The 19,032-nt window shown below is 33.0% G+C and overlaps 2 protein-coding genes across 3 annotated transcripts; one reads left to right on the plus strand and one right to left on the minus strand.

The window, feature by feature from the left end:
• On the plus strand, positions 481 to 4,210 carry LOC18586632 (RNA polymerase II subunit A C-terminal domain phosphatase SSU72). 2 transcript variants are annotated; one of them, XM_007010122.2, is made up of 4 exons: positions 481 to 825; positions 935 to 1,080; positions 3,595 to 3,713; positions 3,818 to 4,210. In XM_007010122.2, exons 1-4 carry the CDS (start codon positions 611 to 613, stop codon positions 3,917 to 3,919), a joined length of 582 nt encoding a protein of 193 aa, XP_007010184.2. In that variant the 5' UTR covers positions 481 to 610; the 3' UTR covers positions 3,920 to 4,210. The 2 variants fall into 2 exon arrangements, with proteins under 2 accessions (XP_007010184.2, XP_007010185.2); XM_007010123.2 differs by having other exon boundaries at positions 3,595 to 3,705.
• On the minus strand, positions 4,974 to 5,814 carry LOC18586633 (ethylene-responsive transcription factor CRF3). Its single transcript, XM_018128820.1, has 2 exons — positions 5,539 to 5,814; positions 4,974 to 5,222 (listed from the first exon to the last, which is right to left on the minus strand). Exons 1-2 carry the CDS (start codon positions 5,812 to 5,814, stop codon positions 4,974 to 4,976), a joined length of 525 nt encoding a protein of 174 aa, XP_017984309.1.

Here is a 19,032-nt window from a genome sequence, read left to right on the forward strand (position 1 = left end):
ACACTTTGTTAAACCTCTCTTGAAAGCATCAAAGAATAAGAAAAAAACTTTTGAAAGTTGGGTACATGCTTAATTTAGGCTTCTCTAGCTGCATGATGGTTATACTTCCAAGATTTGTATCTTTGACCATTTGGGCATACAAGTGCATGTAAGAATAGGACCTACCATGAGTAATTTTATGATTTTATAATTGATTTTTAATTATTCTCAATCTATTTTTACTAATTAAATATTAAAATAAATTATAATAATATTTTTTATTTTATTCTATTTCATAAACTTAATAACATAATAATAATTTATTTTATTTATGCCTTATTTTATTTTCAAAACAATTATTTTATTTTCAAAACAATTATTTTATTTCATTTTCTTACATTTCACGAACTAGACCTGCAGTGGATGACATACCACGGATATCTTGAAAGTGACATCAAAAATGGAAAAGTACCTAAATACCCTCAACAAATAAAACTGGCCGGTCTGGTTCTTCTTTGCACGACCCTGAACATATACCCTGGCTGGCTCAGGGGTTGAGGCAGCGAGTGTTGAGCTTACCTTCATATCCATTCGTGAAGTTGAATAGTGGTAGTATTTAATTAGAGCGAACATGAAATTCCGGTACGCCATGGTTTGTTCATCGAACCAGAACCGGAGCATGGAGGCCCACTCGCTCCTGAAGAAGCAGGGGTTCGACGTCTCCTCCTACGGAACGGGGGCTCACGTCAAACTTCCTGGACCCTCCCTTAGAGAACCCAACGTCTACGAGTTTGGGACCCCTTACAAGCACATGCTGGATGACCTCCGCCGTAAAGACCCCGAGCTGTAATCTTCTCTTTTATTCTCGAATTTTTCTTACGATTTTATTTTTAAATACTAATGCCTTTGCTTAATAAAATTGAACCGTTAATGAAATTGGGTATTTTTCTTTCAGGTACAAGCGTAATGGCATATTGCCGATGCTTAAAAGGAACTCAAGTGTGAAATTGGCACCGCAACGTTGGCAAGACAATGCTGCTGATGGTACCTTTAACATTGTTTTCACCTTTGAAGAGAAGGTGTTTGATATGGTCATTGAAGGTTATTTTTTCTGCTTCCTTTTAATTAAAAATAAATAAATTAATTCTATTTCATATTAATAATTTCTTTGTGAGATTATGTCAGAATATTCAGTACAGATGTGAATTTGAATACTTCTTGTGTTTTGAGTAAATTAATTAAGTAATCTATTAAGCCTAAGCCTTAATCCAACTCTTTGGCATGTTGACAATGCAGTATTTGAGCACCGATTAGTATGATAAAATAAAAAATAGGCAGGCAGTCTGAATCATTAATTCTTGTCTGAGACTCTGAGGAGTAAATGAGAATGGTATTATGGAAATTTTTGGTATGTAATGCAGTTTTTAGTTAGGATCTTGCTCTCTCGTTTAAGATTTACTCATGAGTTGGGAAAAAGAAAAGGAGAGGCAGACAGATATGGGTTTCCAGTCTTAGAAAACCCCAACTCTTATGAGATAAATGGCTCTTGTGCAATGCTAATTTACGTAATTACTTTGCTTATTCTCTAATTGTTCTTTGCACTCCCTCACTTGATTTTTTTTTTGTTTCTTTCTGCTTCCATGTATAATTCTTATTTATATCGCCAACGCTCTGTGATGTCAGTTCGTAATCATCATCACATCAAATCCGAACGATATCTCCCAATTGTAATGCCTGATTACAAAGATTTTATTCACTATCATAGCTATTATTAGAAGTAGTTCAACCTATACTTCTTAGGATTTTATGTCCTTATTAATGCCTGAGTTGTGTGGCTATTTTGCGATTTTATGGGTGGCTTAGGTGAGCAATTGGTCAATTTTTCACTATTCTAGAACTGGTAACAGTTTCACAGATAAGTTGGCAAAGGAAGGTGTTGGCAGGGTTTCTGATTTTCTGATGATATGTCTTTGATTTTGGCCTTTGCTGCATTGATTGCTATGTTGCTCTTTGTTCGTTCTGTCTGTGTTCTTTCCTTTCAATCTTTCAATTCCAGGGGTTGTTCTCTGCTTGCAATTATTTGTTAAGTAATCGGGAATGTTGGCTTTGCTTTGGTTGGTCATTGCATTTTTTTTCTCGCTGTGATCCTTATGTTTTTGGGTTGTGTGATTGTCTCTGCTGAGCCATTCATGATGGTTGACTGCTATTTGATTTTCGACTTTTTTAGGCTTTCACATGGTGGATTTAAGGGTGTTCTCTTTTTAATGATGTGATTGTGTGTGACTGTCTGGGTTTTTCTCTGCCTTCTCCTTGGTTGATTCGGATGGTCATTGCTTCTGCTTTGTGCTTGTGATACCTTTGCTGCTGGGTTGCATGTTTCTGCTGAGCTGCTTTTGATGGATGAAGTAGGCTCTGTTTTTTGTCCTTGCTCTGCTTGCAAGGTGGATTTTAGGGAGTTTTCTTTCTCATTGTACAGATTTGATGTGTTGTTGGGCTGACATGATGTCTAGCTGGGTGTTTTTTGTTTTTTTTTTTTCTGTATTAGGATGAGACTTCTTCTCATAAAGGTTTCTCGGCTTTTGACTGTTTTTGTCTGCTGTTGGTTTCATTTTTCCATCAGCATGACTCTGGTTGTTTCAGCAGGGTTCTCTTCTTTCCCTGTCTTTTTTCTCTTTATGAATTAGTGAAGGCTCTACTTATCAAAAAAAAAAAAAATGATGTAATGAATTGGAAATCATGTTGTCATTGCCATCTTCATTTTGTTATGTAATTTTTCAACATTATCGTGTTATGGAAACTGATGATTTAGTCCACTAAATTAGTGAAACCTGTCCAAATGTCATTCAAGAACCAAGGTGCATGGTATGTTCCATGATGAACAAGTTTGTTGTGAAAATTACGTGGTGGAACAGGTTAGGACTTAGAAGTTCTACTTCCTTTAAAAAACAAAACAATGTCAAATAGGTCATGCTTTCAGTGCTATCATTAGAGAGATGATTTGCCTAGTGGTCAAGGTGTAGACCAGGAAAAAGCTCTCATGGGTAAGGGAGTGTAATATTGCAGGATATTTTGTTTCATTATTTGTCTGAGTTTCGAACAAGAATCCATTTTGGAGACTTGAACTTTTAATTGTCCTGGAGAGTTTGTTGGCTGCATAACTGAATTAATTTCCAATAAACCGTTCATCGAAATAATTATTTGTATGCCCCCCCCCCCTCCTCGATTTGATACCGTACCTTTCATAAGTTCCTGGAGTCTGTTTTTTTTGTTGGAACATTTTGGCATGTGAACTTTTTTCTCTCTGACATTTTACAGATGTATATTTAATTTTTATCTGTTGATTGAAAATCAACAAAGGTAACATTGGAAGCCATCTTTTGGAGATGATTCTGGTCTCATCCTACTATAGGTTGTTGTCCATTGGCATCTTGGCTAACTTAATTGTTTAAATAATGCTTTTCTGATTACAGCCAAATTTTTAGTTTAAATAGAAACTATCATGATGATCTCTGGAACATTATTTATCCAGTGACAAATTTGTTTTTTTTTTCTTTTTTCCTTTTGTCCCTTAAAGTATTTTATTATTCATCATCTTATATGTGTTAATCATGGCAGATCTGCACAACCGGGATCAAGTTCTCTTGAAAAGTGTGCTGGTGATCAACTTAGAGGTCAAAGATAACCATGAGGAAGCAGCCATAGGAGCCCGTCTAGCTTTAGATCTTTGTGAGCAGGTCCCTGTCATTTGATGCTATGAATATTCCATTATGCTTCATATTTTATTAGTTGCCTGTTATGCTTAATTTTTTTTGCTTTTTTATATGATTTTAATGCTTAGATTGAAGCTGCTGAGTCATGGGAGGAATCAATTGATGATATTCTGGCTTCTTTTGAGAACAAGCATCGGCGGAAGCTACTGTATAGCATCTCTTTCTACTGAAGGCATCCTTGATATATGAATAAATTAGTCCCTTGCTTTCCTAGTGCTAATTTGACTCTAGTTGATAATTTTTGCCATTAACCAATTATTCCTTGCGCAACCCACCTTTTTGTTTTCCCTTTTCATGTAAGATTAATTTTCCCGCACGGTCATGAAAGAATACCTCTTTGGATGAAACTTCTGGGATCCTAATACTGATTTGATAATTGGTTTTATACAAGGAATCATGAAACAGGATTGCCTCAGATGAAACTTCTGGGATTGAAATTCTAGTTCGCTACTTGTTATTTATTACATGTAGTCTTGCATGTAACACTATTTGTTTTCTGGTGGTGTGGGCTATAAGAGAGACACATGGATCACAATTCACACATACAGGGCTATGTGTGTGGTCTGTAGGACATGGAGGTCTTGTAATCAAATTAGACCTCCTCTGCAAGCCATGCTGAGCAAGATAGAAGAAACTCTTAATTTTGTATTTGCCCAGAGTTACTTTCAGTTTGTAACATTTCTCATTGTAAATGGTAATTTCATCATTTTGTTCAATTTTTTTGGTGCAAAAGGAAAGATAAAAAAGATAAACTTTTATAAAGCTACAGTTATGGACAGTCTTTGACTTAAGGCTATGATTCTTGAATTCTGAGAACTCGTTTGTTAGTTTTCAAAGTTTAAAGCTCTAAAAATCAACCTTTTGCACTTAAAGAGAAGGACACATCATTAACATATCAAAGAAGAAAAGGGAATTCGATATCTTGATGTCACAATCCTTTCTTCTTTCTTTCCTGAAGGTAAACAGATAATAAAGAATACTGACAAATTGCACGTACAATTTCTTGTATGCTTTTCCCGAAGGTGCAAGTGCAAGTTACATACCAATGTCTGCAATAGAATAGAGAGCCACAAAATCTTGGATGGCTTCCAACGGCAAAGAAACAACCCAAGAACACTAACGGTCTGACCCGCTATTTGGAGAAAAAGAAATTCGATGTATCTATATAATCCTAGTACTTCAAAAGGACAACACCAGTAAACCAAATATTGCTAGCACCTCCTATCAGCAAAATCCCAGGTTGAGAATTTCATCTGCCCAAGCCATGTCCTCCATTTTAGTTTTAATGTCAGGCTGATCAAACAACTTATCCTTGCTATTCTTTGGCAACAGCAGGCAACTGACAGCATCACTACCACAAGGTAGATAGTCCTCATGGCCATACGGCCGGAAGAGCTCCTCCCATGATTCAGAAGCTGAGGGAGGTACTTCCCACAATTCCATAATGGACGGCTCATCCTTCCATTCATCCCACTGATCCAAACAGGGTTGTTCTTTGACATTTCTGTATTCCTTGACAACTTTCTTCATGGTGCGTTGTGTCATTGTTTTCTCTGCATTGTTTGCCTCCTCTTGGATTGGATTGCAAGAAACATATCGAGCACAGACGAAGGAAACAGTTGTGAAAACAATCCACTTGTCAATGAATTCTTATTCTCCGCCGCCATCATGTCCTCAAACTCACGTTTCTTTGTCTGATAAACAGCAGCAGCCTCCTCCTCAGTGCTATAGGTACCTAGCCATAGTCGTTTCTTGTTAAAAGGATCTCTAATCTCTGAAGCAAACTTACCGCAAACCTTCTTCGAACGCCCTCAAGCATACTCGAAGATCTTCGAGGTCTCCTAGAGCCCGAACCATCATTAATGTAATGTGAAGAATTTGAAGAGCACGATTTATGTGACGCAGATGAACAAGAAATCTCCTTGACCACACGCTTAGTACCCACAATCTGGTTCTTCCTCTTCTTCCAATAATCTATTTCTTCTTCATCGCTTGACAAATCTGTAGCATCAGGGTCATTGTATATAACTCGAAGCTTCTTGGGCAGATTCAAACCTGGCTTCATGATTAACTCTTGTCCAAATTATCACTCAACTCAAACTTAATGTTTTCAAGGCCTGGCGTTATGTTTGACTGTCATATTTATAGTATAAAATTGTTAAACCCAGGAACTAGGAATCCCTTCAACAAGGTGGATTCAAGTTCGAGGAAAAAGCAGAAAAAGGAAAGAACATCTTTTACATATCATTGCCAGCTTGAGTATCAAGCAAAGCCATAAAGTTATTTCCTTAAATTCGAAAACACAATATAAGAAAAAGGAAGAAGGAAAAAGGAAAAGAAAAGAAAGAAAAAAATACAGTGTTGTGTCCTTCATGTGCCACTGGCCTTTGCCCAAGGCAAGTCTTTGTCAGGGTTGAACAACTGATCGGTTCGCTCGGTTTTATCCATCATAATCAAAAATCAAATGGATTAAACTTTTTTGAACATCGACCTAAGCGACTAAACTTAAAGAGAGGATCGAACTGACCAAAGATCAAATTGATTCGATCGGTTCGGTGTTAGACCAAGAGAATAAAAATTATCATTTATTTTTACAAATTACAACACTAAAATTTATAAATTTTATCCAAATTATGAAATATATAAATAATCTAAACATTAAAAAAAATAATATTTTTTTCTTTCACTCACTTAAATCATAACATTTAACATTAACAACAACAACATCCTTAAAATTGACATCCATAACCACAAGAGTCAAGACAACCTTTATCCTTTCACATAAATCATTCAATTAACATTCAAGAGTTCTAACCTCTAAGTTCTAACTTTTAAGAGTCAACATAAAAAAGAAAATAAAATTAACTCTAGCAATAACTTAGTAAGCAGTAAATAGGAAATATATATTTTATATTTATATATAATATTAAGTGGGGTTTTTGATCTATTCGATATAAAAATTTTATGATAAAAAATAGACTAAATAAATTGATTGGATCAAACTTTTTAGATCGACAGGCTAAATGGACTAATCAGACCAAACTATAGTACCTAAATTGCATTTGATTTGATCGGATCATTAGGCTGATTCAATTTTACTCACCCTTATTCCTCGCACAGTATATAGAAACAGAAAGGAAAAATTTTTTTGCTTTTAATAAGTCAAATGAATAAAACCGCATAACATAAAAATTTAAAAGAGTAATCGCAAACAACATCTCAAATATACAGAAAGTTCTTTCATTTCTAAAATAAATTTGATGAATATTTCATTTTCCCTAACTCTGTTTCCTAAAATGCTTCTGGTTGTTGCAATGCAGTGGATAATACATTAATAGCCTTCAACATTTGTAAATGTGCTTTTATTTTGTTCAATCAACGCATTCAACTTTTATTTTAGTGTAAATGAAGAACTTTCATTATGAGAAAAGAATAGTATTATTTTGTAACAAATTTTGTTATATAAAATTTTATTTTATTTTTTATATTAAGACTATCGTTGATCCATCTCGGACAACACTACCCCAACCTTGAATCTCCCTTTATCGTCTTCAGTCCTCCACCTTTCTCCTTGCCATCTTTCTCATCCTTGAATCTCTCTCTCCTTCTCTATGGATTTGACAAGGCATAATAATTAAAAAAAATTATTGAATTATATTAAAAAAAATTAAATAAGTTCCTTTTTTTATTATATTTAGTTAAATTCTTGGATTTTTATTTTGAACCGAATAAATTTTAATGATTAATTATTGACTAATTATCATTAGTCAATGACACATCATTTTATGTCATATGACATTGATGAGATATGCTAACTTTTCATAATGAATGATGATGTGGCGTGAAGAAGTGGTCATGTGGTAGTCTCACCCCCTATTGTGATAAGTTCATATATCATGTCAGTTTTACGTGAGTATAAAATGATAAATGTTATTTTGACTAATGACAATTAATCAACCATAACTATACTATTTAGCTTAAAATAAAAGTAGATGGGTTTGATAGAATCAAATAGAAGAATGAAAACTTGTTTGAGTTTTCTTGAAATAATCAAGAAAAATCTCAATTTGACCTAACTTTCATAGCATACACCAAGTTACTTCCTTATATCATCTAGCTCCACCTTATTGCGTTCGTCCATTTGGAGCCTCTAAACCTTTTTATGCAAGATGGTATGATGCTAGTGCTTATTATAACTACTTGTGAAACCCCTAACTTTTATAAGAGGATAGTTGGGCAAATCCTTAGGTGAGCTTTTGACATTTGTTATACTTGATTTGGTTTATTAATTATAAACCATTCCATGTATTCTTTTATCCTTCGTGGATGCCATCTTGGTTGGCTATCATCGAAAGAACAAAAATTTTTTAAGTTTGGAAGGAGTCAAAATATGTGATTTTTATAAAATAATCTAACGGACATAAAAAATGGCAGTACTGGCTCATTTGGTATTGATATTACCTAAAATGATTTTTTCATAATTTTTAAAGTACGTTTGTTACGATAAATAAGAGCTTAAAAGTTAATTTCAGTCGAACTTCTTTGATTTTGTTCTTAAAGCCAAAATTTAGATTTTGATTCTTTTGGAATTTGATTTTTTTTTATATTTTTATTGAATCCAAATGAAGAAAGGGGTGTTTGCTTATTTACATTAAATACCTTAAGTACACAAAGCGTAAAAAGGAAAGAAATAAAAATGAGGACATTTACTTAAATGGTATTAAATGTAAACAAGTTTAATAGGCTTTCCTTGGCATCTTGGAGTGTCGCATCCCATTTTATGGTGGAACATGACCGGCGCATGAACCTAGACAGGTATAGCCCGCTAGGTTCAAGCAAGCCTTTTTAACGTTCATCATTAAACATTCATTAATGCGGAAACTCATCAAATATCCATAAGCATAAAATATCAACTCATGTATACCATCATACGCAACATTACATATATATGAAACTTCTTAACATATTTGGGTAAGTGCGACATTTCATATATCATCATAGTGCCATAATTCTAGTGCACCATAATATTTACATGTCTCGACACCATTGAGCATTCATATGGGCTTTTGAGCCACTTTATGCATTTAACGTAACACTCATATTGTAATATACACAAATCGTTGGCTACATTATTGTAACATACTCATAATCCATAAAACATGTTCATAGTCTATAAATATAAACATAACATAGACTGACTCATTAGCGGAACATGACCTAACTTGCTAGGCAGTAAGAGGCTACTAGACACTTACCAATGAGGAATGAACGGATCATGTCTCTGTGAAACTGGTTTCTAGCAAAAGAGTTATCACTGATCTACAAAAAAAATACTGAAGGAAAATAAGGTGTGAGTCACAAAGACTTCGTGAGTGGATATGGGGAAAGGGACAAGCTAGGGGATACAAGTTTTTTGTAACCATGCAATTATAGATACATATGATTCATAAATCCTTTCACATTACCATGATGTTCATGAAACATAGCATTTAATCATCCTCTAAATAACATTGCATGGAAAACATCTTTGCATAATTATTAGAAATCATTTAGTTACGAAAACCTCTCTAAAATCACTTGAGAAGTCAATTTTTCAACAATTCTTTCAATACATTCTGGATGTATCGATACATATAAGGAATCTATACCTTTGGTAATGTATTGATACATTTCACACAGAATGTTTCCTGTAGCATTCTATTGAAAATATATCGATACATACTTCATATGTATCGATACTTTTGCCACATAATCCAACTTTCTAGGCAATTTCTTAAATCTAACTCATTCATAAGTCTTTCTAGCATTGATGGATCATTCCTTAGGCTAAGGTTTTGTTTAACCAAGCTAATATCACCACATTATAGTGTGAATAACATCATTAATACTCATGTAATCATAAACTAGACATTTAAGCATAAATCACAAGGCAATATTCATTCAATCATTTCTCTAACTCATTAATCTCATTCATCATAACATTCTAACTATGAGTGGGTTTGTCCTATTTGGACGAATAATGATTTAACCCACACTATTTTGGGTTCTTAATGCGTTCTTGTGAATGACACATCGGCCTCATCCATGATCTATCGAGTGGTCCCACCCCATTCAGGCGAACAATGGACAAAGTCTTGACTACCGTCTGGTTCACCTCGCGTGAACAATCATCAATGTTGTGTAAGTGGCATTTCAGCCTCACTCACAGTCATCATAGATCTTTTGAGCTTAGGATCGTTCTCATCCTTAGCTTGCATCATGAACATATAACATCTCCATAAATCATAATCATACTTAGCTTATAGTGTATATGACTATCTCAACACATACATTTCATGGCATACATTTCATAGTCTCATAAATAACTTACATGATTAGCCCATAGTGTATATGACTATCTCAACATATACATCTCATGGCATACATTTCATAATCTCATAAATCACTTACATGCTTAGCCCATAATGTATATGACTAGCTCAGCATATATATCTCATGGCATATATTTTATAGCCTCATAAATCACTTACATGCTTAGCCCATAGTGTATATGACTATCTCAGCATATACATCTCATGGCATACATTTCATAGCCTCATAAATCACTTACATGCTTAGCCTATAGTGTACATGATATACTTAACACATACATCTCATGGCATACATGTTACAATTTAAAAAATGGAACTCATGCATCCATCATTCTTATCATGCTACATTATATCTAACATGTGCATAATAACATTCATACATTAACCATAGAAATATCTCATACCCACACTAGCCCGAAAGTCAGAGTAATCTAATGGACTACAAAAATAAAAGAGCTTGTTTCCCCTAATTGAAAACTAATGCATAGTAGCACATTTACATACATAGTAGATTCGTAAACAATTTGAAAATCATGGTATCACACATATCACAATGATTATCAAATCAAGTCCTTTGAGCATTTCCTTGAAAACTTCATAAAACCTTGTAGTTCAAATCCTTTAACTAACCATTTATGGAAATAAGTTTTCCACATGCTTAAACAACCATTTCCAAAAAATTTATGCTAATTTCCATATTAAAATACTTAAAAAGGTGTATCAACTCACCTAATTGGAGAGTCAATTCCTAGCTCCAATCATAACTCTGTTTCGACGTCATCCGTGGAGTTTTCAAGTGTTCCTATCATATAACAATCATCACAATTATTTCTTAGAATAAAATCTCGTAATAATCATTTTAGGTACTTTCGAAATTACTCGTTTTTAGCTAAACTAATTTTCTAGCTAAAACCCATGCTTAGAAACCCCCATTAATCTTTCATCCTTAACTTAGGCTAGCTTAGATGCTTAAGAAAATCACAAAGCCTTTAAGATTTTATGACCAACAAAAAATCTGAGCAACAAAATCATTTTTCAAAAACTAGAAATCAAGATTTAAAGTTTCCAAAGGCTAAAAATGTCACCTTTTTCATAACAACTCAAAACCATATCATTTAATCATAAAAAATGAACACATAAGTTAAAAATTAGTTGAAAGAGTTTAAGAGTTAGGGTTTTACCTTGCAAATGTGGCTGAGGGTTGCCAACCCTCAAAAAATGGGGTATATTTATAAGCTAGAATGTAAAAATACATTTTTACTCCTTTTATTTTTCTGAAATTGACAAAATATATCGATACATTTGGTTTTGGGGAAAATGTATCGATACATTATGAACATATATCAATACATGTTCATCAGAAATCCTTCTGGGCTAAATGTTCTTTTTACTTTTTACTCTCCATTTACTTAAGATATTTAATGTAAATAAGCAAACAACCCCCTATTTGGATTCAATAAAAATATCAAAAGAATCAGAATCAAAATCCAAATTTTGGTTTCAAGAACAAAATCGAAAAAGCTCGACAGAAATTAAATTTGCGACTCTCATTTGCCATTGCAAACGTATTCCAAAAATTATGAAAAAATATCATATTTGGTCATTTAAAAACCAAAGGAATCATTACTGGCATTTTTTTATTCCTTAAAGATTGTTCTATAAAAATCACATATTTTGACCCATTCTAGATTTAGAAAATTTTTGCTTCAAAAGTGACAAACAACTAAGAGTGTCAATGAATTCTTTTGAAGGTTAAAACTAAGTTTGATGTTTAAAATATGTAATCTATATGCTCACCTAAGGATTTCCTAACTTATCCTCCTACTTAGTATGGGATTTCACATAGAGCAAAGGTCTCGAGACCTAACTAGGAGGTAACGAGACCTTACTGCCCAAAAAGAAAGTCTCAAGACTTGAGTCGAGAAACCTTCAAAAAAGAACCGTTTTCTAAAAGTATCACGACCTAGGATCAATTCTCGCTACCTCAACGTTAAACTTTACAAAATAAAGGGTTAAACTTGTCATTTCACCTCTTAAATTATAAATATGTTGCAAATTCTGAGCCCTAGCTTATTTTTTCATTTCCTTAGCTACCAACAACTTTTTTTTCAACTTTTTTAACTCTTTTTCAAGCTTTAAAATCATTTTTCATCAAGAGCAAGCGATTTCTAGCTTTTAAATTGGTTTTTCAACAATTTGGAGGTAAGGAAATGATTTTCTAACATCAAAAGTTTATGGGTTTTCCTTTTGAGTTTCTGTTAAATCCTAAAAAAGTGAATTTATTTTAAATGCTAGGTTTCAAGCTTTGTCCACCTTTAAGAGCTCATCAAAGTAAAGTTATCACTAACTAGAAATGATTTGTAAGGCTAGATTTTAGTTTAAGTATGAAAAACAAGTTTAATGGAGATTTAGATTACTTGGATGGAGATTGATGCCCAAGATTATAGATTTTTTAATGCTAGAAATGATATTGATACTGTTTAATTGTAGCTAGGCATAGTAGAAAAAGTTATAAATTTTGGAGAAGCCGAGTACTTGTTGAAAGCTGAGAAAATGTTCAAAATACTCCAAAAATGTGAGTGGATACATCTTTTTAAAGTATTTTCTATAGTAAAGCTAAGTATGATTTATTGAATAAGTTGCCTTGCAAGATTTGAATGCCTTGTTGACAATATTTAATAAAAAATGTTTATATCCAAGCATTTTCAAAGAATGTCTTAGAGTCTATATATGTATGTAAACATCTCTACTATGTATTAGTTTTAAATAAAAGGGGAAAAACCCTTTCAAATATTTCAATTCCATTATGATGATGAATGAAAAAGGTGTATGCATTACAGATGATAAATGGACGTAAGTTTCTCACCTTCATCTTTGATGTTAAGTACAATAATGGAGCATTTTGAGAGAATACAATGCATGATAAAACTAGGATTTGTCAAGTCTTCAATATTTAATCTACAAGAGTTTTCCTTGCTTTCTTGCTTGCTTGACAACTTTTTTTCTTTAGAGAAAACCTTGCTTAATTGTTGCTCTCAAGCGCTCTAAAAAAGTCATTAAATAGATATCATAATCCTTTTTGAAATAGAAGTTTGAATATTGCAAAACCTAAGATATTGTGCCAATGTTATTGTGCCACTCCTTTAGTGCTGTGATGCTAACTTCTTTGATTTGGTTGGCCATGCATTCCTTTTCACAACACCGCAACGCCTAACATTCTATCTTGCTACATTTTTCTACTACACTACTTTGACTTGTGACTGATTTTCTCTTTCTCTTAGACTAAACTAGGCAAAGTGGTAAACATGAAAGTTTTATCCTTTCTCTTAACTTTCCAATGGCTTAAAAATCAAGTCAATTGAACTTCCAAAATGAAAGTTATGCTCAAAATACTAGAACATGTGAAAAAGAAGCATGGACCTTGCATGCACTTTCTTTCATCAATTCAAGCCCTTTCAATTGCACACCTACAAGAGCAACAAACTAACTTAGATAATAACTAAACTAAATGCAAATTATCATCAAAATAACATAAATAAATTAAATTAAATTGACCGAACATGATTTACTAAACTAAAACAAATAAATGAAAATACCTAATTCCTAAACTAAATTTCAAGAATTTAGTCAATTTAATACTAAAAATGTAGCAAAATAACTCTATGAAATAAAGTTATCACCTAGTCATAATGAATGATAAAGTGGTGTGATGAAATGGTCATGTGTCTACCTCACCCTCAAATAACAGGTCAAGATGCCAAGTTAGTTCTACATGAGCATAAAATGAAAAATAACATTTTAACTAATGGCAATTAGTGAACCATTAGTTATAAAGGCTTATTTGATCCAAAATAAAAGTAGAAGGGCTTGATAAAACACAATAAAAGGATAATGACTTGTTTGAATTTTCTTGAAATAATTAAGAGAAATCTTAATTTGACCTAATTTTCATATCATAAACCAAGTGTGAAACCCTCAATTTCTAGATAAAGGCAAAATTGTAAACTTACTTAGTGAGCTTAGGAAAATCTATGTATTTGAAATGAGTGGTGAGGCTTCCTAATGGAAAATCATGTTTTTAAAAAGTTTTAAGTCAAATGTGACAAGGAAGGAAGAATAGAACCAAAAGCATAACTTTTTTCAAGAAAAATTTGAGTTCTGTTGCAAAAGTATTGATACCTTTGTTAACCTTGAGTTACATCATATTTTGATTTAACAAAAATTACATGTTATCTTGAACTAAATGTCAAGTATTTGAAATTGTCTCAAATATATTTTTAATCCCTTAAGGTCACATAATAGTTTGAAAAATCGTGTATCATTAGAAAATATCATAAAAGCTTTTAAACAATGCATATTCAGCTATGAAAACCAAGAGCAACATGTCTTGAATTATTATTTAGTCGTAGGAACAAGGAAAGGAAGAGATAGTTGAAGAAAGGCATCAAAAAACTAAGGAAACCTCATGAAAGAAGTCAATAATCGACCCTAAAGAAGCTCAAGATGATCCAAAGGTAGAAAGAGTGAAAAACTTGAAGTAAATAAAGTCGTAATCGATCCTAGAGTGGCTCTAGTGGACCCTAAAGCAAAAAGCTCAAAAAATTGGAGAACAGCACAACCATAGTCAACCTTAGCATAATGGTAGTCAACCTTGGCTACTTTGATGCTTGAAAAAGGGAGAAATCAAGAGACATAATTGACCTTGGCAAAGCTATAGTCAACTACATCAGTCCAAACTTACGAAAATTGAGCTCTTAGGAATTTGATCAAGTAGAAGAAGGTAATTCTTGACTATGGAACCCTAATTTAAGAAATTTAAAGAACATAATTGAATGTGGGAGCATTATAGTCGACTCTTAAGCTTTAACAATGGTCAAATTTGATTCAAACTTGTGTCTAACGGCTCTAAGCTTCACACCAACTGTAAATGGACATTTTTAAGTCATTGAAAAGTAAGAGAAGACTTAAGATAAAGTTTCATAACTTAAAAAGACCTCCAAAAGCTTATCGTCACTCTTTAATTTCATTTTAGTCTTCCACCAAGCTTAGAAAAGTTCTACACTTGCTTTACTTGAGCTATTATTTCTTCTTTCACAATATTCAACCTAAAACATCTAGCACCTAGCCTTTGTAGAGGCATTCTTGTTATACTTTGTACTCCTCTTGTAAAGGTTTTAGTTTAACCTTGAAAAGCTATCCATGGGTTTCTGGTTGAGCTCATTAAAAACCATTGCTAATGGGTTTTGCTTCATCCCATGAAAAAACATTGTGAGGGTTATCACTTGATTCTGTTAGAAAGTCGTTGTAAGGGTTATTGCTTGATCCCATGAAAAAACTATTGTGAGGGTTATCGTTTGATCTCGTTAAAAAGTAAGAATCTTTTTAGTGGATTGAAAAGTTCTTATTGAGCCAAGAGAGTGCATGTAGGCACTAAAGAAAGTTGAACCATTATAAAAATCTTGTGTCTTACTCTTAATTTTTCTATATTGTGATTTATTGCTTGCTTTTGCCTTTGGAAAATATTTTACCTTGATTTATTGTTTATGCTTTGCTTGTATTTAGCTTAAGAAAATATTTTTTTATTTATTATTTATGCTTTGCTTGGATTTGACTTAGAAAAATATTTTACCTTGATTTATTATCTGTTCTTTTCAATTTATTATTGAAAACTTGCTTGGGAAAATCACATACTTTGTTTTTTACACAAGAAGAAATTTTAGTTACCAAAGTCTTGATTTTTATACTTAGTTTTCAAAGGAATTTTCAAATACCAATTCACCCCCTTGGTATGCTTATTGAGACTTCTACACTAACAATCTTCAGAACAAGTATCGATACTTAAAAGAAAAAATGCCTTAGGGAGCATTTTGTGTGAAAAGTATTGATACTTAGAAGACAAAACGCCTTGGAGAGCATTTTATGTGAAAAATATTGATACTTGAGAAGGAAGTATCGATGCTTAGCGATCAAAATGTTTTAGAGAAAGCATGCCACGTGGGAAAGTATCGATATTTGTCAAAATGTATCGATACTTGAGGTGAAAAGTACAAAAAAAGAAAAAGAAAACCTCGAGCTAAATGACTATCTCACTTTTTATCTAAAACAAAGCTGCCTCTTCCTCATTTTTTCCAATTTCTCTCAAGTTTGGTTCAAAAGTGACTTAAACTCAAGTTTTAAACCAATTAAGATAAGGCTTCCAATCATTTGAACATCTCTACCAATTGGTTTTTGAATTTAGCTTTTCTCACTAAAAGAATTTGCATTCTTCTCTAAGGTGTAAATGTTTTCAAGTTGGTTTTCTTAATGTAAGCTCACCTAAGTGAGTGTAAGCAAGGATTGACTAAATGATGGTGTGAATTATGAGTTAGAGAAGCTTTTCAGCTAACCTTGAGTATGAAAAAATGTGCTGATTGATTATATTTTTTTATTGGTTTAGGTCCTGTTGTAGCTCCAAAGATTGATAGCTAGAAGAGCTCGGCTAGGTGGTCTTGCATTGAGTTGGTGGCATATAAGGTGAATGGACTTGCATTGAAAAATATTTACTATGAAATGCATGAAAAAATTTGTATTTGAAATGTATGTGCCTTGGAAGTTTCTTTGTTATGATTTGACAAATGTGGTTAGGCACATGTCTATGAATAAATGATTTTAAATACATAGTTGCGTTGAAAACAAGCTTTTCAAATTGTGTAAAATTTTCACGCTATACCATGTTGTGAGTAGTTGTGATTTCAAAAGTAAATTTTTGAGATGTGATGATATTGCTGAACCTATAAGTGTTGGTTTCAAATATGTGTGCTAGAATCTTTTTTCATATCAAGAAAACAATGAATGAGCTTATATTGGAAGCCATGTGTTGGGAATTTAAAGAAAACAAATGCTTTAAATTCAAATGATTATATGTGCTAGAAATCCTAGATGTTGCTATTATATTGGTACCAAATGGGTACTTTGGATGGCAAGGTGGTGAAACCTCTTACTTGTGGTATTCTGCAATGTTTTAAAATGGTAAAGGATTTTTTTAGGCTTTTCATGAGATAGATGGTTTTGGTGGAGTATCTTAGGTGATGGAGTTGTCTAGGCAACAACATTGCTAGACATTGTGCATAATGGGAGATCATCCTCTCTAGCAAAAGAAAGAGGAAATGGTGCTAGCCTTATGGTCGAAGGATGGAACAAGTGTTATATGAGGTCATTGGCTATAAGAACTGGACCATTTCATGAGGGTTAGTTACCTAGAGATCATCATTGATGGTGGGGAGTGAAATACTCTATCCTTGGCTTAAGGTCAATGAGACTAAGAATATAGCGCTTCACTAGTGGGCTCCACCAAGTTATATCGATGAGTGATGTAATGAGGTTGGAACTATTCTTGGTTGATCAATAAATCTAGTTTTTAAAGTATGTTTCGAAAAGGAATACTGTGGAATAGTAAAGTTTTGAAAAACGCATATGGTTATTTGTTGAGTTGTAATTGAAAGCTTTGGAAAAATGTTCAAGTTCTTCAAAATTGTTGAAAATGAAAGAAGTATCGACATATTACGTATCGATACTTGTTCTTTGGGACTTTTTTAAAGGTGATTTTGGAAAAGAGGTATTGATACCCTTCGCAAAGGTATTGATACTTTCAAAATATAATAGGTGCAAAGGGTATCATGTTATGCAAGTATCAATACTTGAAATGAAAGTATCGATACTTGTAGTCTGTTTTCTCAAGATATGTGAATTTTCAACTCATTTTACTTGTAAATGCCTTGCCACCCTTGGATAAAACTTAAGTATACTCTAAATTAATTTGAGAACTGAAATTGCATTCGTGGATTTGGTTTCAAACTAAATTTCATGGTTTTAAAATAAATATGCATGGTGGTTATAAATTCCCTCGTTTAGCTGGTTATGTCCTTCACTGAGTTATATGCTCACTATTTTCAAATTGCATGTTATGGTTTTCAGATTCAGAGGTAGCTAGATCGTAGTTCTTGAGGAGCTTCATACATATCCCTTTTGGTAGTACTTGGCCATGGCATTCAGTAGACTACTCTTACCCTGTGTCATTCCATTGTACAGTCATGGGTCCAAGTACATGTGATTGGAGTCATGAATGGACATGGATGTAGCCACGAGTTGGTAGTATTTTAAGACATTTGGGATGATGTGTCCATATATGTATAACATGGTGTTTTGGAGTATATGATGTTATGTGGTTATGAATGTAAGCTATACATATATCAGTGAAGAAAGTTTCACACATGTATGAGTACGAGGCTTGCATGGACGTAGTAGACTATGCCTATTGGGCCTTCGAGCTGGTCATGACTCTGAGATTGGGTTGTGACACCAAGTTACTTCTTCATCTCATCTAGCTCCACCTTATTGTGCTAGTCTTTTTTCTTCCATTCTTTCAACCATCAATCATCCACAATTATAAAACAATATTATGAAGAAATCTATAACCAATGGTTCGGAAAACTCATTGAATAATCACAATTAAAATATAGTTCATCAATACTCAAAATTTACCAAGTTTCACTTTAAAAAAATCGAAATTTCACAGGGGATGACAAGGAAGCATTGTTGGTCTACATAGGACCTTCTAGCATGATGCTAAGCAACTAGATGACTATTGAGTTGCTTGTTATTCTTGAATCTTTTACAAAGTAATATATCTGCCGAAGAGGATTAGTAATGTCTTTCATGTATGGACCTTTCATTTAAGCATTATCATTTTAATAGAAAAGACACATATGGTGCATTTTCATATTTCCTCCTTAACCTTTTCATTTTTTTTTTTTTTTAAGCTTGTGATTTAATCTCATCATTTGAATTACCATTTTTGCTTTCGTGCTATACAATCTCTTATATTTCTTCAGTTTCACCCATTTCCAGGTTTTGAAGTAATAAATATGAAGATT

Source organism: Theobroma cacao, chromosome 10 (genome assembly GCF_000208745.1).
Source record: "Theobroma cacao cultivar B97-61/B2 chromosome 10, Criollo_cocoa_genome_V2, whole genome shotgun sequence".
Classification (NCBI taxonomy): Eukaryota; Viridiplantae; Streptophyta; class Magnoliopsida; order Malvales; family Malvaceae; genus Theobroma; species Theobroma cacao.